Genomic DNA, 26,063 nt, shown 5'->3' on the forward strand with positions numbered 1-26,063 from the left:
CTGGTCCTCTTTGCCATCTGTCTGACAAATAATTACTAATATGTAAATTCACATTGATTTAAACTTCGGGATTTGTAAAGGAAAACAAGAGTTTTAAGAGTCACTCAAACTTGGGGGAAGGAGTCTTAGGTCTGCCCCTGTCCAGTTTATTTTCTGAGCTTCAGTTTCCTTGTCAGCAAAATGGGGGTACTTACCTCCGAGGAATGTTTTGGAGGTAGGAGATAAAGTCTGATTTATTTGCTAACTCATTGTTATTTGGTCATTCCCTGCCTCTTCACGGCTTGGCACACCACACTATTAAATTCAAACACGAATTCCCGGTTGGAAGTGCCGTCCAGAAGGGAAGTAACCATCCTTCCTCTTTGACCCTCCCAAGATGTCGACTCCATGCTCTACATTGAGCCGGATCTGCCACTTTCAAGATGGCGTCCTGGAAGTGCGACGCCGGGGACTAGCCCCGGAAATCTCGCGTTAAACGAGGTCGACGCGTAGGTTCTCGCGAGAGGGCACATCAGTCCCAGCCAGGCGTCGTGTGAACAGCTGCTGGTGCAGAAGGTTGAGGTGGAACCGGAGCGGTGAGGGGTGGGTAGGACGCCGTGGTGGCAGGACCGGGGGTCGCCGGGGCATAGGGAGGCTTTAGAGACCGGATTCCGGGACACGGAAGGTGTAGCAGATAGCTTAAGGGGTAGCCTTTCGGGTTCACCCTTGCCAGAACCAGGCTGCCGGAAGTGCGCTGAGGGATTTTTTTTTTCTCTCCGGGAACCGGCGGGGAAACCGAGGCAGGGGTGGGGCTGCTGTTTGGGGGACGCACTGAGGCTGTCTTTTCCTGCAAGAGCAGAAGATGTCGGACAGTGAGGACAGCAACTTCTCCGAGGAGGAGGACAGCGAGCGCAGCAGTGACGGCGAGGAGGCCGAGGTGTGTGGCTGGGACGTTGTGGGGAGGCATTGAGCCTGGGGACAGGACCGGGACAGAAAGGCCCCTGTGGGAGCTCGGAGGGTATCAGAACGACCTCTGGCCTCTGGGAGCCTCCAGATTGTTGGTAGTGACAGAGAAGTAGGCAAGCCTAAGTCAAGCAGAAGGATAGGTGCGAGAGGCCAGGGATGCTCCAAATACAGTGAAATAACATGTGATGTGTTTAATTTTTTAAATGTTTATTCATTTTTAAGAGAGAGAGCGAGCATGCGCTAGGGAGGGGCAGAAAGAGGGAGACACACAATCTGAAGCAGGCGCAGGCTCCGGGCTGTCAGCACAGAGCCTGACGGGGGGCTCAAACTCATGAACCATCGGATCATGACATGCGCTGAAATCAGAGGCTTAACCGACTGAGCAAACCAGGAGCCCCACAGGTGATGTGTTTAAAGGACCTGGCATGTAGGAAGCACCCGTTGTTAGCTTTTATTTTGGAGTATGCACGGTCATTTCAGAAATATATTTTTAGTGCCTACTGTGTACTAGGCACACTTTTTTGCCCTTGGGCTGCACTAGTAAAACATTTTGAAAGTCTTTGCCCCCGTGAACATAAACAAACGTGACTGATGTGTGTATCATTTAGTAAAGCAGAAAGTATTTTGGAGAAGAGCAGGGAAGGGGAATAGGGAGCCTTGGGTCAGTTTTAAATAGGGTGAGTCTGAGAGAGTGATATTTGAAAAAAGATGTGTTGGAGGTGAGAAAGTGAGTCATGTGTGGAAGAAAAGTGTTCCAGTAAGGGGGGAACAGCAAGTGCCAAGTTGGGAGCATGTCTGCGTGTTCAAAAAGTAACAAGGAGTCAAGTTTGGCTGGATCAGAGTGAGCGCCACAAGAAAGTGACGGGAGCCAGATCATATAGGATCTTGAAGCCTCTGGTGAGGAATTTGTCCTGATTGAGTGCGACAGAGCCTTGAGGTTTTGAGCAAAGAAGGGATGTGATCTAATGCTTTAAAAGGATCACTGTTTCAGGAATCAAATAAACATTTCCTGGGACATAACTGACTTTAAATAGTCTCCTTTTAGCTATTTTCCTTGTCTGTTTATTTCTAACTTATTTATCGAGCAAATGAATGTTTGAGCATCTACAGCTTTGTTCCAGGTTCTTCCTAGGTGTTGGAGAGAATAGAACAAGGCAAATTTTTGCTTTCAGGGAGTTTACACTTAGTAGGCAACAGTTACAAACTAACAGAGATGACTGGATGATTATAGATGTCTCCTTTAACCTACAGAAACATAGATCAGTTTTTTTAAAGGTAGTTGCCAACACTTGCAAGGGCGATTTCATGTAAAAATCATGATTTTTCCGCTTTTCTGGGAAAATTAGAGGAGCCAGCAAGCAGCTCTTTGCTCAAGAAATGGCAGCCTGCTTTAAAATGGGGAATTTTCTCCAATTCCTGGGATATATCAGTTGCCATTTATCATGATGCCTGCCTTGTGGCAGAAAATTTAGGTAAAAGGAAGTTTTCCTTTACTTGTGTCCTAGGAAAAATCAGGTAGATGGAGAGTGCCATGGGTTTCCTTTGAGCTGCCCCATTTATTTTTGTTCTCTGCTTGCCCTCGGTAGGCATTTGATTGTCAATCCTTGTGCCCTGTGGGCAGTCCTCAGCTTCCAGCGAAGAGTTGGAAGAGTCAGGAAGCCATGGTGGGGGTGAGGCAAGTGGGAGGATGCTAGGAAGGGTTTTTGCTTCGAGCAGCAGTACTGGGTTCTTGGTCTCCCTGACTCATGGCTTCAAGGCACTTTGCTTGTGGTTAAAGCCTGGTGGTAATGAGGCCAGGATCCCTGGGTCCTTTTCCTGGCTGGGACATCTGGTTTGCTCTGTGCAAATCTCACTTCCCCAACACCACACCAGGCTCTTGACTCACCTGCTCACTTGTCTCCCGTCACTAGATGAGGCAGGAGGACAGTGAGAGGCCAGCTAGAGATAGGACTGGATAGGCTTTTTGGATAGCCAAAGGTTAGCATGGTCCTTGAAGGACCAGGTCCTGTGGATAGAAGGTTGGGATGGCAGATGATGAGCCACTGTTGGGGGAATCAGCGGTTTCCCCATTCTCAGCCACAGTAACCTGCCCATTTCATTCATTCATTCATTCAGCAAGTGTTCCTATCAGGCTGGGATCACAGGCTCCTTCATGGAGCTCTCTGTCCTGGAGGGGAGATAGTTGTATAAACCAGCAGTTACTTCAGGGGATGCTGAGGACAGACAGTGTAAGAGCACGTTCCAGCCCCAAGATAACACAAATAGTAATGGGAGCTCTTTTCCTCAGGGATCAGGGAGCCAGGTTTGGAAAGAAGGCTTTGCTGGGACTGAGCCAGGGGAATGAAGACAGGGTTCCTTGAAATCAGGCTACTCAGAGTCGTTTGAGTTGTTAAAAGGCGGGACATTGTGGATGAGTCAGGAGTATGTACTAAACAAATGTTTAAGTTGTCTTCTGTTCCCATCCCTGAACTGGGTAATGTTGGGGACCCAGCAATGCCTGAGGTAGCCTGAGAGAGCTCACAGTGGTCGGGGCTGTGATGGAGGAAGCTCAGAGGATGTGCCTGACTTTGCTGGGGTAGGGGGTAGGCATGACTTTCTAGAAGGGGGAGTATTTTGATTGAAGTATGAGTGAGAGGCAAAAGAACTTTTTTTTTTTTTTTTGCAGAGGACCAGCACGGATGATACTAGCACTGAGAGAGTATGGAACGAATGGTTCAGTGTGGCTGGGACCTAGCACTTGGGAGGGGGAGCCCGAAGAGGCAGGATAAGAAGGAGAGGCAGTAGCAGAGTGTGTGCTTCTAGTCTAAGCTGTTAAGCAGCTGGTTCTTTACCTGGGGGCAGTGGGGAGCCCTGGCCCTGTTTTAAGCAGGGGACCAAATGATCAGTTTCATATTTTCGATCATAATTTTTTAATGTTTTTATTTATTTTTGAGAGGTGGGGAGGGGCAGAGAGAGAGGGAGACACAGAATCCGAAGCAGGCTCCAGGGTCTGAGCTGTCAGCACAGAGCCCGACACGGGGCTCAAACTTGTGAACCGTGCGATCATGACCTGAGCCGAAGTCAGACGCTTAACCAACTGAGCCACCCAGGCGCCCCTGTTTTGCTTTTATCTTTATGGTTACTTTTTACTTGTAACAAGCTAACTTTAAAAATGTTTTTGTTTCTGAAATATTCCAAAGTTTGGAAAAGTTTCTTTGTTAAGTTAAATAAAAACATGAGTGAATTTAAAATACCAGATAAACAGGTTGAATTGATGTGAACTTGGCAAGAAGATGTGTAGTTAGTGCGGAAAAGATTGAAGTTTGGGGAACACTGTTTTGTCTGGGTCATTTCCTTTTGTGACTGGTTTGGAGGCCAAGAGACCAGAAAGGAGGCTGGGCAAGGGGCTAGGTTTTAGAGGGCAGTGATCTGGCCTAGGCTAGGGCTGTAGGGATGGGGGAGAAGGGACAGCTTGGAGGGACAATGTTCCAAAAGCAGAAATGTCAAGAGTTTGGTGCCTGATGAGAGCTAGAGGGAGCCAGCACAGGTCTAGGGGAAGACGTTGAGATCAGTGTGGGACACGGTGGGCGTGAAGGGTTCAGAAGGCATCTAAGGGAGGCGTCTGTGGAGGCTGCTGACATATGGGGGCCCTCTAGTTCTGGAAGAAAGTGGGGAGCTGGAGACAGATGAGGTATCACCTGCAGAGACAGGAACTGGGACTGGAAGGTAAAGTGGCCCAGTGGGAGAGTGTATGCAGGGAGAAGCAGAGCGGGCCACTGGCTGAACCCTGGGGACTGAAGCCAGCACTTGAGGTGTGAGAGAGGAAGAGGGGCCTGCAGAGGGCCAGCCAGAGAAGTTGGAGAAAAGCTGGGAGAATGTGATGTGACAGATGTCAAGGGAAGAGCATTTCTTTAGGGAGGGAGTAGGCAGTGGTGTGAAGTGTCTCGTACGTAACAACTGAAGATTGTCCTCGGAATTAGCAACAAGAGGCAGGCAATGACCTTGGGGAGCAGTGTAGACTGGAACCGGAGATCTAGGAATCATAGTCACAGAGATGCCCACCAGCTGAGGGAGTGGATGAGGCGGCCTGGGGAGTTGTAGAGTGGAAAGAGACGAGGGCCAAGGACCGACCTCATGGAGCTAAAACATTTACGGGCCAGGTGGAGGCTAGCAAGGAGGTCTAGTGGAGCAGGGAGTCTGGGTCAGCTCCCAGGTATTGGTTGACTGGGTGGCAGTGTTATCACTGAGGTAGGATGGCTCCCAGAGAGGCTGGGGTGGAAGGGAGGGTATGCAGAGCAGAGGGGCTTATGACTAGCCAGCCAGAATTAAGGTCAGATTTGGGGTTGGGGAGCTTGGTATCTGGATTTTGGGGTACAGAACCCTGGTGCCCCAACCTTTTGTAACCCTGCAGGTAGAAGAAGAGCGGCGGAGTGTAGCAGGCAGCGAGAAGGAGGAAGAGCCCGAGGAAGAAGAGGAGGAGGAAGAGGAGGAAGAATATGATGAGGAAGAGGAAGAGGAAGATGATGACAGGCCTCCCAAGAAACCCCGCCATGGCGGCTTCATTCTGGATGAGGCTGGTATGTCACAGGGCTGGCAGGTGCTGAGTGTTGGCCGGACTTGTACCTTCGGTTCTATTTCTTGAATGAGTTTTTCCAAAAAGTTTTTCTTTTGGTAAATGTCGAACACACACGGTAGTAGGATAGTGTATGGAGCCTCCATGTCCCGTCACCTCGTGTCAACACTTAACACCTTAGTACCAATTGTTTTGCTTCTTCCTCTTCATTCCTGCCCACTATTGGATGATGTGGCAAATCCCAAATACATGATTTTACCCCCAAATATTTCTTTATATGTTCCCCAAACATCAATCCTTTTAAAACAGTCACAGTAGTATTATCCTTTAAAAAACTGAAGTCTGTGCTTCTCGTGGGAAGCTGAGACGACCTCGATGTAGGCAGGACAGGGTGGTGGAGGCCAACAGGCCTGGGTCCCTTGTGGCCTGGCTCTGCTCTCTTCTCCATGTGGCCCTGGGTGAGTTGCTGTTTGGTCTCTCAAAGAAAGTTTCCTGAGCAACATATGGCACTTAAGTGCTCATGCTGTCATCGTCCTCATCCTTGAAATACCCGTTTGTTTCCCAATGGCTGCATAGTATTTTTTCCATAATCTGTTTTATGTAACCAATCTCTTGTTGGACATTGGAGTTTGCGTTTTTCATTATTACAAGCAGCACTGCTGGGAACACTCTCATACGTGTTTAGACTCATAGACACAAGGTATTGCCTAGACCAGGGGTTCTTAACCTTTTTTGTGCTGTGGCTTCTTTGGTGTCTGGTGAAGTCTGTGGGCCCCTTCTTAGAATTGTGTTCTGAAATGCTTAAGGAAAAAATACATAGGATTCCAGAGAGAACAATTATACTGAAATACGGTACCTAAATACTCAAAGAACATGTGTGTTTCGTTAGGAATGCGCTGAAATAACAAGGTTTAGTGGAGGGTCTGATAAGAATCTAATTTTGAGGTAGCAATGAGTGCAAATGATATTTTGAGATATCTTCAGCTGTATAATGTGCCATGAAAATATCAGAGTTCACTGCTAACATTGCTGTGATGTTTCCATTGTTCGTAATTGATGTAAATACTAAATTTCAGTTAGAGATTAGTGAAAATGAAGATGTAATATTTTTAAGTTTTTTTATTTTGAGGGAGAGAGAGAAAGAAGGATGAGTGGGGGAGGGGCAGAGCGAGGGGGACAGAGGATCCAAAGTGGGCTCTGAGCTATCAGCACAGAGCCTGACGTGGGGCTCAAACTCATGGACCGTGAGATCATGACCTGAGCCAAAGTTGGACACTTAACCAACTGAGCCACCCAGGTGCCCCGAAGATGTGGTATTTTATCTGACATGGACCCTGAAGATTTTTTACGTGGCAAATCCGTATGGGTCATATTACTGGGCAAAGGGAATGTATATGATTTGAAAGCCTTTTGATGTCTGTGGCCGAATACTGGCCCCTGAAAAGATCATACCAGATACTCCCTCCAGCCATACTCAACAGTGCCTGTTCCCCACGTGCATGTAAGGGAGAGCTACTTGGAATGCCATCCTCCCTTTCTTAGGACCCTCTTACCTGAGGAAAAACCAGGGAGCAGAGGGGCAGGAAATGCTCAGAACACTACTGTTCTTGGAGAGCTTTGGCCCTTTTCCTAACAGCTGAAGGAAGCGAGTCCTTTCTTAGAGAAAAGATCTTAGGTAGCAGAAGTGCCCAGATCGAGAGAATGGATAACATGCCGTGTGACATGGACGTGGACTGCTTGGGACAGCCATGTGTTTTCTGGGGTGTCATTGGGCACTGCCTGTGGGAAGACTGTGGCAGGGCCCATTGATATTTAACATGCAGGGACCCTTTGATCCAGCAGTTCTTTTTTAGGAGTTCATCTGACACTTAAACTCGAATAGGTGCATAAAGATATGAGGCCAAAGATAGTTGCTGCAGTCCTGTTTGCAGTTGTAAGTGTTTGGTGATCTAAATGTCCGTTGATGGTAATAGCCTGGTAAAATGAGTTATGAGGCAGATAGTCGGATAATAGTAAATGAAGCATGCGCTGCTATGAAAGAGTTCCAAGGCAGTATCATTGCTTAGAAAAAGCGGTAGGTACAGAACAGTGTGCTAAATAAAAAGTTGCATTGGAAAAAAAAAAAAATGGGGCAGGTAGTGGGGGGGGTTATATGCATTTCTTCTTTAAGCACAGATTATTTCTAGATAAGAAACTGGTCATAGAGTTGCCTTTTGTAAAGGGGACTGAGCTAGGGTTAGAAATGGGAGGGAGACTTACCTGTACCCATACATCCTCTGAACACTTTGCATTTTTCATCACGTACAGATACCACTTCTCAGTTTTTAGTGTAACATTGGCTGCATACAAAAGAGGGTATGTAATGTAGTGAAGAGATTAGGTGCATGGACCCTGAAGCCAGATTGTTTCTCAGGTACTAGCTGAGAGTCTGGGCCAGTGAAGTCACCTCTCTGGGCCTCAGAGCCCTCACTGTAAAATCAGAACGGTGGTGTTACCTCCTTCAGGGTTACCAGGAGGATTAATGAGGAATCTGTGGCAAGAACTCACAACAGAGCAGGGCATACAGTACACTCGGTAAGCAATAGTGTTATAAACTGAAGGGAACAATAAACAAAACCAACAGATCACGAATTGTGTCTTTAATGGGGCTCTGGCTGTCTCGGTTGGTTGAGCGTCCGACTTCAGCTTAGTTCGTGATCTCGCTGTTCACGAGTTGGGGCCCCACATCCGGCTCTGTGCTGACAGCTCAGGGCCTGGAGCCTGCTTTGGATTCCGTGTCTCCCTCTCTCTCTGCCCCTCCCCCGCTCATGCTGTGTGTGTCTCTCTCAAAAATAAATAAATGTTAAAAAAATTTTTTTAAACTATATATTGGTTTTGATTGTTTGGAGGGAACTTTTCTGCTTGCTTAATTTGATCTTATTTTTTTTCTTTTGAGAGAGAGAGTGTGTGAACGTGTGCGAGTGAGTACGAGGGAATGGCAAAGAGAGGGAGAGAAAATCCCAGCATAGAGCCTGACACGGGGCTTGAACCCACGAACTGTGAGATCATGACCTAAGCCAAAATCAAGAGTTGGATGCTTAACCGACTGAGCCACCCAGCACCCCATCTGATTTTTTTTTTTTTAAGTTTATTTTTTATTTTTACGCGCAGCATGGGGATTGAACTCATGACTCCAAGATCAGGAGTTACGTGTTCTACTCACTGAGCCAGCCAGGCGCCCCTGATCTGATTTTTGAAATCGGCTCCTGGATGGGGTTAGGGGAGGGATGGCTTTTAGAGCCAGGTGGCAGCGAAGCTGCAACGGAGACTCGATCCTGCGGCTTGGAGCAGCTCCAGGGCAGCAGGTGAGAGCCTCACCTGTCTAGCCCTGAGTCCTGATCTGCAGGGTGGATATTCGTAGTGCCTGTCCCCCCAGAGATGTTTCCTGGGAACCACTGTCGCGAAGTCACCTTTGCTGCAGCTGCCTCCCTGACCACGTGGCTTTCTTGTTGCAGATGTGGACGATGAGTATGAGGATGAGGACCAGTGGGAGGATGGAGCAGAGGACATTTTAGAGAAAGGTGTGTGTGGGCCCCACCTCTGCAAGCCCACTTTGGGGTCTTGGGTCTTGAGAGCCCATCCCCAACCCCCATGCCCTGCACCACCCCAACTCCCACCCTCCTCACCTCGCTTCTTTCTGTCGTTGCCAGAGAGACCAGCTCTGTACCCTTTTCCTTTTAGGCCCATGAGTTGGGGGGTGGGGGTTGTGGGTGGTGGGTGTTGTGGGAAGAGGACTCTGGGGTCCCAGGGCCCCCGTGAATCCCTTATGGGGGTTGTAGGGTGGGTGGGCTCTGTTCCAAGATAACCCCCCACTTCCTGGGCCAGTGCCCCCACTTCCCTGTTATTTTCCGTTTTGTGCGCCTCATACATTTCGGCTTCTCCCCCAACCACCTGGTGCCTGGCCTTTACTTTTGATTTTCAACCTTCCTGTGTCCCTCCCTTCCCCTTCCCCCAACCCATTGGTTGATTTCGCTGCTATAATTTGGCTCATACTTTGTCTGCCCTCGCCCACCACCACCACCACCACCACCACCACCACCACCACCACCTCCTCTTCCTCCAAGTAGAAGAGATTGAAGGTAAGAATCTGAAAACTGTGATTTCCCGACCTTCCTCCCATATCCTGACATCTCCTTCCTGCCCACAGTACCCTCCTTCCACCCCTGACCCCTGTCTGGCCCTGGGGGCTCTGACTCATACAGGGTCCAGAGTTCAGGGGGTACTGAGGCCAGGTATCCAGCCGTTGGCCTGGGGAAGTGTGTTTGTTTATGTATGCGTGTGAGCGTTGTGGCAGCAGGGATAAGTGGTGGGGGGTGGAGTTCAGGGCATACTTAACGGCTGTGAGATGGGGAACGGCTGGATGTCCCCACCTGTTGGACCCTGTCCCCAAGTCTTCTTCATGAGAAGCAAGATGCTGAGCAGGACAGAGTAGAGGGTAAGGGTTGGGGGTTCCTCAGTGAGGTATCTCCTGCCCCAGGGCCCAGCTCCGGCCCTCTCAGCCCCCATCACTTCCTCCACGCCCTTGCCCTTCACCTCCCCTTACTTACCCCATCTGCTCATTTTTTCGCAGCCTCCAACATTGATAATGTCGTCCTGGATGAAGACCGTTCTGGGGCTCGCCGCCTACAAAACCTCTGGAGGTAAGCGGCGGGGGATGGGGGTGGGTGAAAGGGTGAGACTGGCTTCCAGGGGGGATCTTGGGAGCAAGTCAGCCCACCCTCCTCTCCACAGCCTTTCATTCATGTTTACTTTCCCCTTCATACCCCAGGGACCAGCGAGAGGAAGAACTGGGCGAGTACTACATGAAGAAATATGCCAAGTCGTCTGTGGGAGAGACGTAAGGGCATGGGGTGGGGACAGGTGGTCCCTTCTCGGAAAGGGTCAGGCTTCTGACAGAGCATCACCCCTCCTTCCCAATTGCTGTCCTCTCTCCAGGGTGTATGGAGGATCTGATGAGCTCTCTGATGACATCACTCAGCAGCAGCTGCTTCCGGGAGTCAAGTAAGGGGGTTGGGATGGACGGGCTGAGATGGGGGAATCTTGTATTGGGGTGATGTGCCTATGCAGACACAGAGTGGTGGATAGTGGGAACAGGTGGCATGTTGGCACTTGCCCTCTTCTGCTTCTGGAAGGAGGGATGGAGGAGGAGAGGGTGTGGAGGGAGAGCAAGAAAGATGGGTGTGGGGATTCGGGTCTTTCGTGATGAGGCCATTTCCCTGAAAGGTTTCCTTTTCTTCTCCTATCTAGGGATCCAAATCTGTGGACTGTCAAATGTAAGGTGTGTGCTCCAGGATGCAGGGGAATGGGGGAAATGACCTTGTCAGGGAGAGCTCCCAGCTTTCTGTCCTGGGTCTCCTTGGTATATCAGTCTCTTAGTCCTGTCTCTGCTTCTTCATCCCCCGGCCCCTGGCCCCTCCTCACTCCTCCGTCACTTAATTCACTGTCTCCCACCTTTGTCTTTCTTACCATCCATTCCTCTTTCTCTGTATCTGTCCATCTTTTTTGTTCCTCTCTCTCTTCCATTTTATCTTTCTTGCCTGATTACTCTGCATTGCTGTTGTCTTCTGTCCCCTTATCTGTGTCCGTCCTTCACCTTGTCATCTCCATCTGAAGTCTGTCTCTCTTCCAGATTGGGGAGGAACGGGCCACGGCCATTTCCTTGATGCGCAAGTTCATTGCCTACCAGTTCACAGACACGGTAAGTCAGATAGGCAGGCACCTGGGAAATGAGATACAGACCAAAAGCCCAGAGGGAGGGACAGTATAGGTTCAAGGGTACCAGGTGCTCCTTACGGTCAACAGCATTGTCTGTTACGTGAGCTGCTTTAGCTAGAAAACAACCACTCCCTGGATTGGAAGCATTCTTCTGTGCCTGACAGAGGTATTGTCTTCGTTCTTTCTGCATTCCTGACAGGGTTCAGCAGCCCCCTGTAGCCCTCCAGAAGTCAGGCTTTAGCTTCCTTTTTTGTTTGTTTTAAACATCTTTTTTTTTTTTTTTTGATAATGTTTATTTGGGGGGGGGGGGAGGGGAAGTGGGGGAGGGGCCCAGAGAGAGAAAGAGACATAGAATCTGAAGCAGGCTCCAGGCTCTGAGCTGTCAGCACAGAGCCTGAAGCAGGGCTTGAACTCACAGACCATGTGATCATGACCTGAGTGGAAGTTGGACGCTTAACCGACTGAGCCACCCAGGCACCCCAGCCTTTAGCTTCCTGAACCTTTTCTGCCTGAGTGAGTTTTGCCTGTTCACCAGCCCTGTTGGGCAGCTGTCCCCCTTTTACTGTTTGGGAGGAGTCCTGGGATAGGACAGTGTGGCTGAGTGTGTCAGGGGACAGGCCTGTCAGGGGGAGAATTCCTTCCTTCCCTCTTCCGTGCAGTTTTCACACATCTGCTGAACCCTTCCCGTGGTCAGGTGTCTGCACTAGGAGGTGCTGAGGATACAGCAGTGACTATGCCAGGGCTGGTCCTGACCCTTCAGGGCTCACTCACAACACACAAAGCATGAAGGTGCTGCTTTAAGGTCACAGATCTTTCTTGGGGCACCTGGGTAGGCTCAGTGGGTTAAGCGGCTGACTTCTGCTCAGGCCATGATCTCACATTTCGTGAGATTGAGCCCCACGTCAGGCTCTGTGCTGACAGCTCAGAGCCTGGAACCTGCTTCCGATTCTGTGTCTCCTCTCTCTGATCCTCCTCCCCGTTTGTCTCTCTTAAAAAGTAAACATTAAGTTCACAGATATTTCTTTAGACAGCTGGAATTTGAATCCTGTCCCTGCTGCTTCCTATCTCGCTGACCTTGTTCAGGCTCCTTCCCCTTTCTGGGTGCCTTGCTTGCTCCTCAGCATTGCTAGGATTAAGTAGCTTTGGACATGTCCAGCTTTCATCTGGGACTTGGCCTGCAGCTTGTGTTCAGTAAATATAGTTATTGTCAGAGGCATAATTGTCAGTTTTGGAACAAGGGCAAACCCAATGAAGGGTACGCTCAAAATTCATGAAACATGGGGCTACGGCTAACTCTGTGCTAGCCGGTAATGTTCTTACTTAATATAGTCCGTGTCAGGCTGAGTACATTGCTTGTACCTGCTGAAGCAGTGGGTGTATGTCAGTGGGCCCAAGTGGACAGTTGGATTTGCAAATCATTTCAAGTGTACTCAGACCTCAGTCATGTGTCCTGGGCAAAATTCTGGTGATCACTTGAGTTATGACTGATTATTATTTTTAATGACCAGAATAGTACATGTGTATTGTAGAAGTCCAAATCTCCGTCCCTAAGTCCCATTTTTCAGAAGGAATTCTTGTTGGTTTATGTCTTTCCAGATCATCGTCTGCACGTTGAAAACTTTGCCCTGTTTTTAAAACAAAATGGTGTTATGCCGTACATGTGTTATTCTGCAGTGAGCTTTTTGCCAAGACCTTAATTATCTTTCCATGCCCAGTAAATACAAGATTGTTTCCATTTTTTGGTATCACAGGCAATGCTGAAACAAATGAGTAGTTTTTTTTTAACTGAGATATAACTCACATAACATAAAATTCAAGGTCATGGTGTATGATCCTTCTGATATGTTGTTGGATCCAGTTCTATTTAATTGGAGATACTGTACTTACATCTGTGTTCATAAACAATATTGAACTGTAGTTTCTTAAAGATGTCTGTTTTTAGTGTCAGGTTAATACTGGATCTACAGAATGAGATGGAAAATGTTACCTCCTCTTCTAAAAAGAGTTTGTGAAGGATCAGTGTTATTAAAATGTTGGATAGTGAGGTGCCTGGGTGGTTCAGTCAGTTAAGCATCAACTCAGGTCTTGATTTCAGGGTTGTGAGTTCAAGGCCCATGTTGGGCTCCGTGCTGGGTGTAAGATGTTGGGTAGAATTCACCAGTGAGACTGTCTAGTCCTGACACTGTGTGTGTGGGGGTGGGGGGGGGCAGGTATTTTTCCATCACTAATTCAATATCTTCTTGTAGGTCTATTCAGATGTTGTATTTCTTTTTGAGTCAGTTTTGGTAGTTTCTGTTTTTCTACGGGAAGCGTTCATTTCTTTGAGGTGATCTTATCTGTCGGTGTACACTTATTTGTAGTATTGTTTTGTAACCCTGTAAGATTGGTAGCAATGTCCTTTCTTTTTGAGTCTTTAGCAACTTGAGTCTTTTGTCTTTTTCTGGGTCAGTCTGGCTATAGGTTTGTCAAATTTGTTAATCTTTTCAAAGAACGAGCTTTTGTTTTGATGGACTTCTCTATTCTCCCTCTTTTACTTGTTTCCATTCTGATCTTTATTATTTCTTTCCTTCTCCTTGTTTTGTGTGTAGTTTTCTTTCCTTTTCTAGTTTCTTCTGTCGGGTTTTGCCTCGTGTACCTTGAGGTCCTGTTGTTACATTCATATATGTCTGTAATTCTGACATCTTGAGTGATTGACCCTTTTAGCATTCTAGGATGCCCTTGTTTGTCTCCAGTGACAGGTTTTGTCTTAAAGCGCGTTCTGTTTGCTTTTAGTGTAATTGTTCCATTTCTCTTCACTCTTGTTGCTTTTTACACATAGTGCGTGTTGGCTATCTGTCTGTGTCACTACATAGAGATTCGTTCCTTTTTAAGCGGTACACTATATTTCACAGAACATTTGTGACACAACAAATCCCTTTTGGGGGCATTTGAAAATTTGCAGTCTTATTTTTTTGCTGTAATCAATAACCCTGCAGTGGACATCCTTATCCCTGGTGTCGCTGCACACACTGTGGGATGAATTCCTAGAAGAGAGAGCACTATAGTGGCGGCCATTACCATTAGTAGCAGTCGCGTCTCACTGTTTCCCTCTGCTGGCGTGGCCCCACAGCCCCTGCAGATTAAGTCAGTGGTGGCACCAGAGCACGTGAAGGGCTACATCTACGTGGAGGCCTATAAGCAGACGCACGTGAAGCAGGCCATCGAGGGCGTGGGCAACCTGCGGCTTGGCTACTGGAACCAGCAGATGGTGCCCATCAAGGAAATGACAGATGTCCTCAAAGTCGTAAAGGAGGTGGCCAACCTGAAGCCGAAGTCCTGGGTCCGCCTCAAGAGGGGCATCTATAAGGACGACATCGCCCAGGTGCCGGGGGTGGGGATATGGCAGGGTGGCTGAGGGGCCAGGGCCTGTGTTCACGCCCCTGCTCCCCTGTTCTGTCCTCCTCCCTTTTCCTTTTGTCATTCCCAGCCCTTTCCTAGTGCAGAGGGCAGATTAGGTGATGCAGAGCCTAGATTTTGTTGGGAGCACACATCCAGGGGAATGGATGACCATCTCCTGTGAGAGTTCAAAACACACTGAGTAAAGATCTGAAGGCGGTGAGCGAGGGGGCTTTGTGGAAATCTTGGGGAAGAGTGTTGCAGTGGAAGGAACAGCATGTGAACAGGGCTGCCCTGGCTGAAGCAGTGTGTGTGAGGGTGAGAGTGGCCGGGAGTGGGCTCAGGGAAGGGACTGCACCTGTGGCCTGTCGTAAGGCTTTGGCTTCTTCGGGAGTGAGGTGGAGGGACACGGTGTGATGTGGATTTTAATAGGATTACTGTGGGAGCTTCATCGAGGATAGACTCCTCATTCTCAAGCAGGGACAGTGTGGTCCCTTTTCTTGGTTCTGTCAACTGAGGGGGGAGTTGCTCTAGCATCTAGTGGATAGAGGCCGGGGATGCTGCTAGCACCCTACAGTGTAGGGGACAGCCCCCCACAACAAAGAAGGACCTGGCTGCCAAACCCCAGACTGGACCAGATGGGGCTACAGAGACCAGCGAAGAGACTGTGCCACCATAGTCCTGGGTTGCCCAGGGTTGTAGGAGAGAGGAGGGAGACGAGGTCAGAGGGGGGACGAGGGGTTTAGAAGGCAGAGCCCATGGGAGTTGCTAACACACCGGAGATGGGCGGAAGAGTAGGGAGGGAGTCCAGAACAATTGCCAGTTCGTGTGCCAGACCAGAAGGAATGATGGAGTGGGAGAAGGCTGGCAGGGAGCAGGTGTGGGGGGGTGACTAAGGTTAGTTGTGGTTGCACTAGGTTTGAGGGGCCTTTTAGACATCCGAGGAGAGATGGACAGTCTGCTTCGGGGTTGAGGGGAAACAGGACAGAGAGAACTTGGGAGATTGTCATCAGTGTGATTTCTTTCCCATCACCCCCTGTCCCTGCCATCTCCATGCCCTTCCTGTGTCTGGGGTTAGAGAGGGAGGGCCAGGGCCCTCCTGACCACCCCCATCTCCTCAGGTGGATTATGTGGAGCCCAGCCAAAACACCATCTCCTTGAAGATGATCCCACGCATCGACTATGACCGCATCAAGGCCCGTATGAGCTTGGTACGAGGGGGCATGCCGCTGCTCACGGGTGGGCGGATGCCTGATCCTTGCGGGTGGCTGGGCCCTCCTCCTTCACCCTTCCCACCCGTGCCACCTTTCCTCCACAGAAAGACTGGTTTGCCAAAAGGAAGAAGTTTAAGCGACCTCCACAGAGGCTGTTTGATGCTGAGAAGATCAGGTGCATGTCCTTGGGGACCGGCTGGGCTGGGTCCCCACAGCTGTGTTGTAGAGTGCCTTCTGCAGGTTCCCCCCATAGGAGTGGGTCCCCCGACCCATCCATGGTCTACTTTATGAGTGGTTAGCCTGCCAGCAGTGCCTCAGCCAAGTTACTTAACATCCCTGGACCTCTGTTTCCTGTGCTGTAAAGAACAACACCTGCCTGCTGGGGCTGTAGGGAGAATCAAATGACTTAATAAGCGTGTGGACCCAGAATAGCACTTGATTCCTAGTAAGTGTGATTAGTGGTATCACACGCTGAAATGGGAGTTCTCGACACGTCAGGCCTTACAAGGTCTCTTTCACTGATCTTCTGGTGCCTGGGCACCTGAGGTGGGAGTACAGAGCCCTTCCCATTAGGATGTGTCCCTCGCCCTCCCCAGCTGGAGGGAGCTCTGGAGCTCTGCCCAGTGACCCCAGCATTTCAGGGCTAGCCAGAGGGCTCCTGATGGGAAAGGCAGGAGAGGAGGGGGAGAAACAAGAGGCGCAGTGACCCTTTGCCACTGGTCCTGTTCTGGAACCCACTGTGAGCCGCTAGCCCGTTTTCAGTTCTGTTAAAGGGGGATTACAGAACTCCTTTTGAGCTGCATCCCAGGACTTGGCTAATACTTCACATGCCTAGATTGGACCCACTTATCCCACTGCTGTCCACTTGACTGGATCTCCTTTTACTGAGTGCCCTGACCCGGCCTGTAGAGCTTATTTGGGCCTCCACCAAACTCAGCACTTGAGTGAGAAGAGGATTGAGTGAGTGGCAGGGGGAGCTCAGCCCGCTCCCCTACGCTCCCTTTTTGGGAGTGGGGTGGGCTTTCCCTCCTCTCTAGAAGCGTGGGCAGGGACAGAGTGTCCTCATGCCCCACAGGCAGGGCCAGTAGAGTTAAGGCACGGGTTTGGGCATCCCACCACCCCCCACATTTGAGTCCTGACTCAGACCACTCTCCCTGGGAGATGTGCCCTATGCGAGCCTCACTCCCTCACTTCGCTAGGAAACATAGGTCACATTAGTGATGTCCTAGGCTTTGGGGAGGAGTTGTGGAGGTGTGTGGCCAGGCCAGGTGCAAACCGGGGCTCCGTGCATGTGAAGGTTTGGCGTGGTTCAATACTTTGTCCAGCTAGTGTTCACCGAGCGCCTCCGGGGTGCGAGATGCTCGCTGCTCTAGGGGACATAGCAGTGAGTGAAAAACTGCTCTTTGGGAGTTGCCATTGGTCAGGGAGACGGATCAAACGGTGGCTCATTTTCAGAGGGTGATGTGGACCGTGGCGAGCAATAAAGCAGGGGAGAGAGCAGCAGAGTGCAGGGAGGAGCCTTTCAGCTTGGGATGGGTTGCTCGGCCAGCAGGGCGCGGCGGAACGGGACGGGTCAGTCGTCCTGTGATCCTCTTCCCCCCTCGCCAGCAGAGGAGCCTGAGATTCACTGAGACTCTCTTCTTCATCCCCCTTCTAATCTTCTCTTTCCCCCAAAATCCCAGGTCCCTGGGCGGCGATGTTGCCTCTGATGGTGACTTCCTCATCTTCGAGGGGAACCGTTACAGCCGGAAGGGCTTTCTGTTCAAGAGCTTTGCCATGTCTGCTGTGGTGAGGGTCCTGGAGGGCCTGTTGCTTATGACGGTGGGGAGCAGGGAGGCCAAGCTTTCTCTCCCTCCTTCGGTCCAGGCCCCAGAGTGGTGGGTTATCTGGATCTGTGCTGGATTGCCTTCCAAGTCAGGAGTATCCCCAGGGCAGTCACTCTACCTCTCCAGCCCGTTCAGCTGGGCTGTGACACTGACCTTTCTCCTCTCTCCTTGTCTCAGATCACAGAGGGTGTGAAGCCCACACTCTCTGAGCTGGAGAAGTTTGAGGACCAGCCGGAGGGCATTGACCTTGAGGTGGTGACTGAGAGCACAGGTATTTGGTCCCTGTCAGTAACTCAGGCCAAAGAAGAGGGGGTGGCTCTTGGCAGGCAGCTCCCAAGTCAGCCCTGCATCTGTCCCTGTAGGGAAGGAGCGGGAACACAACTTCCAGCCTGGGGACAATGTGGAGGTGTGTGAGGGCGAGCTCATCAACCTGCAGGGCAAGATCCTCAGCGTGGATGGCAACAAGATCACCATCATGCCCAAGCACGAGGACCTCAAGGTGGGTACCGTACTGCCCTTACCTGTGGATAATCTAAGATGGCTGCGTGGTTTTCGTTTGCTTTAAGGGCGTGTACGTCTGTCTGAGGGTTTGTCCAGGCTACCGTGATGTGTCTGGGGTGAGGCTGTCTCCAGCTAGGTCTGAGGAAGAGTGTCTAGTCTGGCATTCTACGTCTTGGGGACAGGCTTTGTGTGTGTGGAGTAAAGGGGTATCCTGACTAATACCTTGAGTCTGAGGTCCGCTGTCTCCAGGGCAGGTGGCCTAAAGAGTCTGTGGTTGGGTGGTGTGAGCCTGGGTGGGTTTTGGCAGGAGTCTTTTCTGAGGACATGAGTGGCTTCTGGAGATGGGGAAGCAGGTGAGTTGTGGTGGCTTCCCTTCCCCTGCTCAGTGTCCCCACACCCAATCCCCAGGACATGTTGGAGTTCCCGGCCCAGGAACTTCGGAAGTACTTTAAGATGGGGGACCATGTGAAGGTGATTGCTGGCCGATTTGAGGGTGACACAGGCCTCATTGTGCGAGTGGAGGAGAACTTTGTTATTCTGTTCTCTGACCTCACCATGCATGAGGTAGGTGGTGGGGGTGAGGGGGGGAGGGGTGGAGCACGCCAGAACAGAGACCCAGGCCAATGAGCCACCAGGACCCTGCTTCACCTGTTTTCCATTTCCCACAGCTGAAGGTGCTCCCCCGGGACCTGCAGCTCTGCTCAGAGACGGCATCGGGTGTGGATGTGGGGGGCCAGCATGAATGGGGGGAGCTGGTGCAGCTAGACCCCCAGACCGTGGGTGTCATTGTGCGGCTGGAGCGGGAGACCTTCCAGGTGTGTGTGTGGCGGGGCTTCTGTGTAGGGGTCTTCCTCTCCCTCGAGCTCCTCATCCTGGGAGGTGGCTAAGAACCCAGACTGCTCTGGGTGGCAGATCTGGCTCTGTGAGCCATGGTTGGCTGTGTGGTGTTGGACAAGTGACCTATTGTTTACCCTCTCTGTGCCTATTTTATATCCTCTAAAATGGAGATAATGGTAGTATCTACTTTAATAATTGTGATTGAAGCCCTGAGATCAAATATGTAGACCCAGGTGCTTGCTCAGGGGCTGGGTGCTGCGGGTGCCCTCCTCGCCTTCACCCCTACCTGGTGATGGGAGAGTCAGAGCCTAATGCTTAGGACCCTGGACTCTGGAATTATATTTTGGCCTTGTTATTCCATGCTGTGTGACCCTGGGCTAGTGACTTGCCCTCTCTGGGCCTGAGATTCCCTTTGTGTAAAATGGGAATCATGACAGCATTCATCTCAGAGGGAAGTTTTGAGGCTTCAGTGAAATCTTGTGTGAAGAATTTAGCATGGAGCCTGGCACAGAGTGATGGGTAGACATCAGCTATTATGTTAATACCTACTCTACCCATTCCTTAGGTTCCTCAGTCAGGATGGAGTCTCCTCCTGAAGGGTGTTTTGGAATGATTGGGAACATTTTTGTTTGATCCAGTGCCTACAGGGTGGTGCCCTGAGACTGCGTGGCCCGGGGCCGGGGAGTCTAGACTTCCTGCAGAGCTTGGGACAACCTCCCACAAGGAAGGATCGTCCCACTTTAGGAAAGTCCTGCTCCACGTCACCCCTTTCTACTCTCACCCCTCAGCATCCCTCCCCTCCCTCCATAGGTACTGAACATGTATGGGAAGGTGGTGACTGTCAGGCACCAGGCTGTGACCCGGAAGAAGGACAACCGCTTTGCCGTGGCCCTGGACTCAGAACAGAATAACATCCACGTGAAAGACATCGTGAAGGTCATTGACGGCCCCCACTCAGTGAGTATAAGCTCCTGCCCATCGGCCACGCCTGAAATTGCTGGGGTGCAGCATGGCCACAAGAGTGATCATCCTTTCCTCATCCAGGGCCGGGAGGGCGAAATTCGCCATCTCTTCCGCAGCTTCGCCTTCCTGCATTGCAAGAAACTGGTGGAGAATGGGGGCATGTTTGTCTGCAAGACCCGCCACCTCGTCCTGGCAGGGGGCTCGAAGGTGAGGTGGGTGTGGTGGCGCCCTGGCTCAGCTCCCCAGCCTTCCCTGGCCGCGACAACAGTGGGCTCGTGGAGGATTGGGATGGCAGATGTCCGTGTCGGGTCCTTAGCAGAGTTGATTGGGATTCAGAGCTTTTCACCAAATCATTCATCTACTTGGTTTTATTGTGCACCTGTTGGGTCTCTGACACTGGAGATACGACAGCGAGCAAGATGCAAATTTCTGTCCTAGAGCTGCTAGAAGACAGACAGATAAATACGTACGTACACAGTACAGTGTGAAGTGACAATAGGCACTATGAAAAAAAGTAAAACAGGACTGGGAAATAGAGAATAATGGGAGCTGCTGATTTAGATGGAGAAGGTTAAGGAAAGGTTTCCTTGAGGTGACACTTGAGCAGAGACCTGAATGAAGGAACGCAGAGCTATGTGACTAGCTCAAGGGAACAGCAGACGCAGAGGTCCTAGGACTTGTAGGAAAGCTGTATAGAACCACGTATCAGAAGGGAAATCGGGCCCAGGATCTGGGTAGCTGGGACCAGGAGGTGATTTCCTTATGTTCCTGAAGGTAGGGGTCATGAATTCTCCCAGCTATGCAGGGTTATAAAGTCCTGGCCAGGGGAGGACCAGGCCTCTTGATTGACAGGCCCACAGTGGTATTGGGGTGACGGTTTTCTCAAAGGGAAATGGAGGCATTGTCACCAGAAGGAGAGAGGGATAGCTGCTAGGCCAGTTCAGGCAGGAACTGTTCCCAAATGGGGGCCAGGAGCCAGTCCTCCAGGCCCTGCCTGCTGATTGACTTCCTGTCCCTTTCCTAGCCCCGAGATGTGACCAACTTCACAGTGGGTGGCTTTGCCCCTATGAGTCCCCGGATCAGCAGCCCCATGCACCCCAGCGCTGGAGGTGAGGGGAAGTTGGGCGGGGATGTGTCTGGGGGATGGAGGAGGGAGGTTATTCAGCCCATACTTCCTGAGTGCCTGCTCGGCTGGCCTGGCCCTGATGTGGCTCTGAGCCCATGAAGACCAGGACCCTCCCCTGTCACTGCTCCTGGTGGCAGCCCGCAGTGGTCACAGCTGTGCCCGAGCTCTGGTGCAGGCCACCCAGAGGAAGTTTCTAAACCAGTGTGGGTGTGTGGGGGAGTCAAGCAGGTGAAGAAGGGGCTTGAGGTTGCTCTGTCTGTGGACGCAGCATGTGAGGGAAGGGCATGGCCCTGGGGACTGGTGATCTTCTCCTTTCTCCCCAGGTCAGCGTGGTGGCTTTGGCAGCCCTGGTGGTGGCAGCGGCGGCATGAGCAGGGGCCGAGGGCGGAGAGACAATGAACTCATAGGTCAGACTGTGCGCATCTCCCAAGGGCCCTACAAAGGTGAGCTTTGAGGCCATTTGGAGGCCTGGGGAGGGGCATGGTAGAGAACCCTACCCAGCCTGACCTCCTGCCTCCTCACCAGGCTACATCGGTGTGGTGAAGGATGCCACGGAGTCCACGGCCCGCGTGGAGCTGCACTCCACCTGCCAGACCATCTCTGTGGACCGTCAGCGGCTCACTACGGTGTACGGGCTGGGCCGGGGCAGGAGGGGGGTTGTTGGGTGGTGAGAGGGTCCTTCTCACCCATCTAGTTCTCTGTGTCCACAGGGGCTCACGGCGCCCAGGTGGCATGACCTCAACCTATGGGCGGACACCCATGTATGGTTCTCAGACACCCATGTATGGCTCTGGCTCCCGCACACCCATGTATGGCTCTCAGACACCTCTCCAGGATGGTGAGTGTGCCCAGGGGACAGGGATGAGGGGCGATGTGGGGGAGCTGCAGATAGGACAGAGCTGACAGACAGACACACCTCTCCTACTCTCCCATTTCAGGCAGCCGTACCCCGCATTACGGTTCCCAGACACCCTTGCATGACGGCAGCCGCACTCCTGCTCAGAGTGGTGCTTGGGACCCCAACAACCCTAACACGCCATCACGGTGAGAACTGGGGTGGAGGACAGGGTTCCCTGAGTGCATGTATGGGTGGTTATGCTGGGAGTCTGTGGGATAGTGGGGTCTGTGTGGCCCTCCCTGAATTCTCTGCTCCTAGCCCCAGGCTGGTCACGTGCCAAGGGCAGGTGGGGCTGGGCTGGCGGTAAAATGGTCTCTCCCGTCCCCACCATAGTAGTAGGCTGTGGTTAAGACCTGGGCTTGGAGAGGCGCTTGGGTGACTCAAGTTTGGCATCTGATAGTTGATTTCAGTTCAGGTCATGATCTCACAGTTGTGAAATTGAGCCCTGAGTCAGGCTCAGTGGGGAACCTGCTTGGGATTCTCTCTCTTTCCCTCCCTGCTCGCATGTGTGTGTGTGGGGGTGGGGGGTGGGAAGCGGTGCACTCATGCACGCTCTCTCAAGATAAACTTTAAAAAAAAAAAAAAGAAAGAATTAAGACCTGGGCTCAGAGACAGGTTTTTGTGATCTAGGTCATATGACAAGTGTGTGACCTTGGGCAGGCAGCCTCATCTCTGCCTCCCAGTCTCAACTGTGAAATGGAGGTCTCTGATGGGGCTGTTGTGAGGTGTTCAGTGTAGCTCGGGAAGCATTTGTTACGTTGTTGTGATTACCACAGAGTTGTTCTTAACAGACTTCTCTGTCCAACAGGGCTGAGGAAGAATACGAGTATGCTTTTGACGACGAGCCCACCCCGTCCCCACAGGCCTATGGGGGCACCCCCAACCCCCAGACGCCTGGCTATCCCGATCCCTCATCCCCACAGGTCAACCCACAGTACAACCCACAGACGCCAGGGACGCCAGCCATGTGAGTCCACTGTGGCCAGCCCTGATCAACCCTTGCCCAGACCTTCTCCACTGCCACTACCTTCTCCTCTTCTCCATCATCCCCAGCAAGTGCTCCTTTCTGTCTTTGACTCTGCAGGTACAACACAGACCAGTTCTCCCCCTATGCCGCCCCCTCCCCGCAAGGCTCCTACCAGCCCAGCCCCAGCCCCCAAAGCTACCACCAGGTGGCGCCAAGCCCAGCGGGCTACCAGAACACCCACTCTCCAGCCAGCTACCACCCCACACCCTCCCCCATGGCCTATCAGGTATTGGTGAGCTTGCATGCCCTTAAGGGCGGTGGGCTAGAATGGGCCTTGGGTCTATAGGGACAGCCAAGCTTGATGACGTGTTTCCAACAACACTCTCTTTCACTTATAGGCCAGCCCCAGCCCGAGTCCTGTTGGCTACAGTCCGATGACACCTGGAGCCCCCTCCCCTGGTGGCTATAACCCGCACACACCAGGCTCAGGAATTGAGCAGAACTCTAGCGACTGGGTAACCACTGACATCCAGGTGAAGGTGCGGGACACCTACCTGGATACACAGGTGGTGGGGCAGACAGGAGTCATCCGCAGCGTCACGGTAAGTGGAGCCCAGGCTGGTGGGTGGGCAGGCATCCTCTCCTTTGGGGTCCCCAGTCTCTGTTGTTACTGGTTTTTTTCTTTTTAACCATCTAACCACATTTTCCAGTGCCTGTTTGTACCCGGAAAAGCAGGTACAGAAGGTGTGGCCTGTAGGCTCCACAAGGCGGGGGTTTCTGCCTGTCCTGTGCATGGCTGGGGCCCCTGGCCTGGAGCAGTGACTGGTACCCAGGAACTGGTTACATTTTAATATACTCCTCTGAGATCAGTTCAGTGACATGCACTGAGCGCTCCTCTGTGCCAGGCTTCAGCTTAGTGCCGGGCACCACTACCCTTAGTGCTCCCCCTGCTCCAGCATTACCAGCCTCTCTGTTCTTCACGGTCACCAAGTTCCCTCCAGCCTCTGGACCTTTGCTCATCACTTTCCTTTTTCTAGGATTCTCTTCCTTCCATCCTTTGTCTAGTAAACTGCTATTCATCCTTCAGGGAAACACCTAAGCTGTCTCAGATCTGTCTCTTGTAAGCCCATGTAACTTTTTCTCATGTTACCTACCTGGTGCCTAAAAGCTTAAAGTTTATTCTGGTGTGATCCTTTGATTACTAAGCCTGTATTTCCTTCCTAAGTAGCCCTAGTCCCTAGATGAGGGACCAGCACCTTGTTGGCCTTCTAGTAAACATTACTTGAAAATACCAGAGACCAAAACAGCTCCAGGTGCTGCCTTCACAGATCTCACATTCTAGTGAGGGAGGCAGACATGTCCCCAGACAGGAACAGCCTGAGTGGCCAGAGCTGGGGTACAGGAAGTCCCAAGGGCAAGAGGAGCTCTGGGAACCTAGAGGAGGCATCTTACTCAACTTTGGAGGAGGGTTCAGGGGGGTGCTTCCTGGAGAAGGAGGTATCTGCACCAAGTTCTGAAGAATGAATAGGAGTAAGCCAAGAGAAATGGTTGGGGAAAGGGTTAAGTGTGTTCCAGAAAGAGGGGACTTGCAAAGGCCTGGGGGTGAGGAAAAGGCTGGCACATCTGGGGAGATGAAGTATGTTCATTGTGGATGGAACACAAAGAGCCAGGGGGGAAGGTGAGTGACAAGGCAAGAGAAGTGGCTGGGCCAGGTCACATGGCCGCCTAGGGAGCTTGGACTGTGTCCTAAGGAATCTGAGCAGGCAGGGCAGTGGTGGCATCAGGTCTATGGTTTGGGATTAATTCACTACGTTGCTCTAGCAGGGATGGATTAAGGTGGGGAGACTGGGGGCTGGGAGCCTAGGGGAGGTCAGGCTTCACTATAAGGCTGTAGGGAAGAGAGGAGAGGGGGAGGTGGCAGAGACTCTCGGGAGGGCAGTGAACACACCTCAGAGCTGGAGATTTTCAGTGAAAGAGCTGGCCAACCTGAGGTCCGAGCTCTGGCCGGGGCCTGGGGGCTGTGGGGCCATCCCTCAGATCTGGGCAGGCCTAGGAGGAGGGGCAAGTGTGAGAAAGATGATGAGGCCCACTTGGGACATGAAGGGTCAGGTGTCTGAGCAGCGGTCTCTCTTTTGGCCTAAGTTGGCTTCATTCTAATGTTTCCCATGCTGATCTGATCACCCTGCCCCCACACACCACAGGCCCAGGAACTAGGCCCAGCTTTTGGCCTTTCCTGCCCCTGTGTCACCTTGGGAAGGTGATTTTTTAGAATGAGCCCTGAGCCTATGGTCCTTGAGTGCAGGCATCAGTCCTATATTGGAAACAGGCAGGCTGACCAGGCTGTCCCTACCCACAGGGTGGCATGTGCTCTGTGTACCTGAAGGACAGTGAGAAGGTTGTCAGCATCTCCAGTGAGCACCTGGAGCCCATCACCCCCACCAAGAACAACAAGGTAAGGGGGGCCAAGGGGACGTGGGAGCCTTGGGCTGCTGACACAGACCCTGACCTTGTGCCCCTCCTCCCAGGTGAAGGTGATCCTGGGTGAGGATCGGGAAGCCACAGGCGTCCTGTTGAGTATCGATGGTGAGGATGGCATCGTCCGCATGGATCTTGACGAGCAGCTCAAGATCCTCAACCTCCGCTTCCTGGGGAAGCTCCTGGAGGCCTAAGGAACGCAGGGCGGGTGGACTTTGGCAGATATCTGGCAGATGGAGAGTGTCCTCTTTCCTTCTCTGGCCCTTGGCTCTGACAGGTCTGGGCCAGGTTTGGGGCCTGGACCAGGGCTAATCTGATTGTTCAGGATTTCCTTTATTTTCCTTTCTGGGTTCCTATTTCCCTCCCTGATGTTCATGGGAATCAGAGTAGAGTCTGGGGGAGGGTCCCCACCTTCTTGTACCCTCCCTTCCCCAGCTTGCTTTTGTGTTAAGGTCTTTCAATAAAAAGCTGTTTGGTCAAAAGTGTGTGTCTGTGTTTTCTAAGCTGGGGTCATTTGCAGACCCCACCTACTTCCTAGGCAAATAACTGGATGATACCTAAGCCTCCAATTCCCCATCTGGAAAATGATGCTGTCTATTCCAGATGGAGGGTTCTCGGGATGAATGTATG

At 51.6% G+C, this 26,063-nt stretch overlaps 1 protein-coding gene across 3 annotated transcripts; it reads left to right on the forward strand.

Moving 5' to 3' along the window:
- Positions 1-450: 450 nt before the first annotated feature.
- On the forward strand, positions 451-25,915 carry SUPT5H (SPT5 homolog, DSIF elongation factor subunit). Of its 3 annotated transcripts, none has more exons than XM_027044949.2 (30): positions 451-582; positions 839-916; positions 5,336-5,501; positions 8,992-9,057; positions 9,604-9,615; positions 10,107-10,176; positions 10,305-10,373; positions 10,472-10,537; positions 10,784-10,814; positions 11,166-11,234; positions 14,361-14,612; positions 15,748-15,837; positions 15,945-16,015; positions 17,523-17,628; positions 17,844-17,937; positions 18,029-18,165; positions 18,576-18,731; positions 18,836-18,982; positions 19,815-19,961; positions 20,049-20,174; positions 20,992-21,076; positions 21,417-21,536; positions 21,619-21,721; positions 21,804-21,931; positions 22,032-22,137; positions 22,800-22,958; positions 23,076-23,244; positions 23,357-23,560; positions 25,315-25,410; positions 25,484-25,915. In XM_027044949.2, the coding sequence occupies exons 2-30, from the start codon at positions 842-844 to the stop codon at positions 25,625-25,627; spliced, it is 3,264 nt and encodes a 1,087-aa protein (XP_026900750.1). In that variant the 5' UTR covers positions 451-582; positions 839-841; the 3' UTR covers positions 25,628-25,915. The 3 variants fall into 3 exon arrangements, with proteins under 3 accessions (XP_026900750.1, XP_026900751.1, XP_053067329.1); XM_027044950.2 differs by having other exon boundaries at positions 507-575; XM_053211354.1 differs by lacking the exons at positions 451-582; positions 9,604-9,615.
- The last annotated feature ends 148 nt before the right edge of the window (positions 25,916-26,063 follow it).

This window comes from Acinonyx jubatus, chromosome E2 (assembly GCF_027475565.1).
Source record: "Acinonyx jubatus isolate Ajub_Pintada_27869175 chromosome E2, VMU_Ajub_asm_v1.0, whole genome shotgun sequence".
In the NCBI taxonomy this organism is placed as follows: domain Eukaryota; kingdom Metazoa; phylum Chordata; class Mammalia; order Carnivora; family Felidae; genus Acinonyx; species Acinonyx jubatus.

What these genes read in the sequence shown, in the direction of transcription:
- SUPT5H (XM_027044949.2), top strand. Translation starts at nt 842, where the DNA reads ATGTCGGACAGTGAGGACAGCAACTTCTCCGAGGAGGAGGACAGCGAG. An exon ending in TCAAGGCCCGTATGAGCTTG is followed by an intron (nt 15,838 to 15,944) that starts GTACGAGGGGGC and finishes TTTCCTCCACAG; the next exon opens with AAAGACTGGTTTGCCAAAAG. An exon ending in TCATTGACGGCCCCCACTCA is followed by an intron (nt 19,962 to 20,048) that starts GTGAGTATAAGC and finishes TTCCTCATCCAG; the next exon opens with GGCCGGGAGGGCGAAATTCG.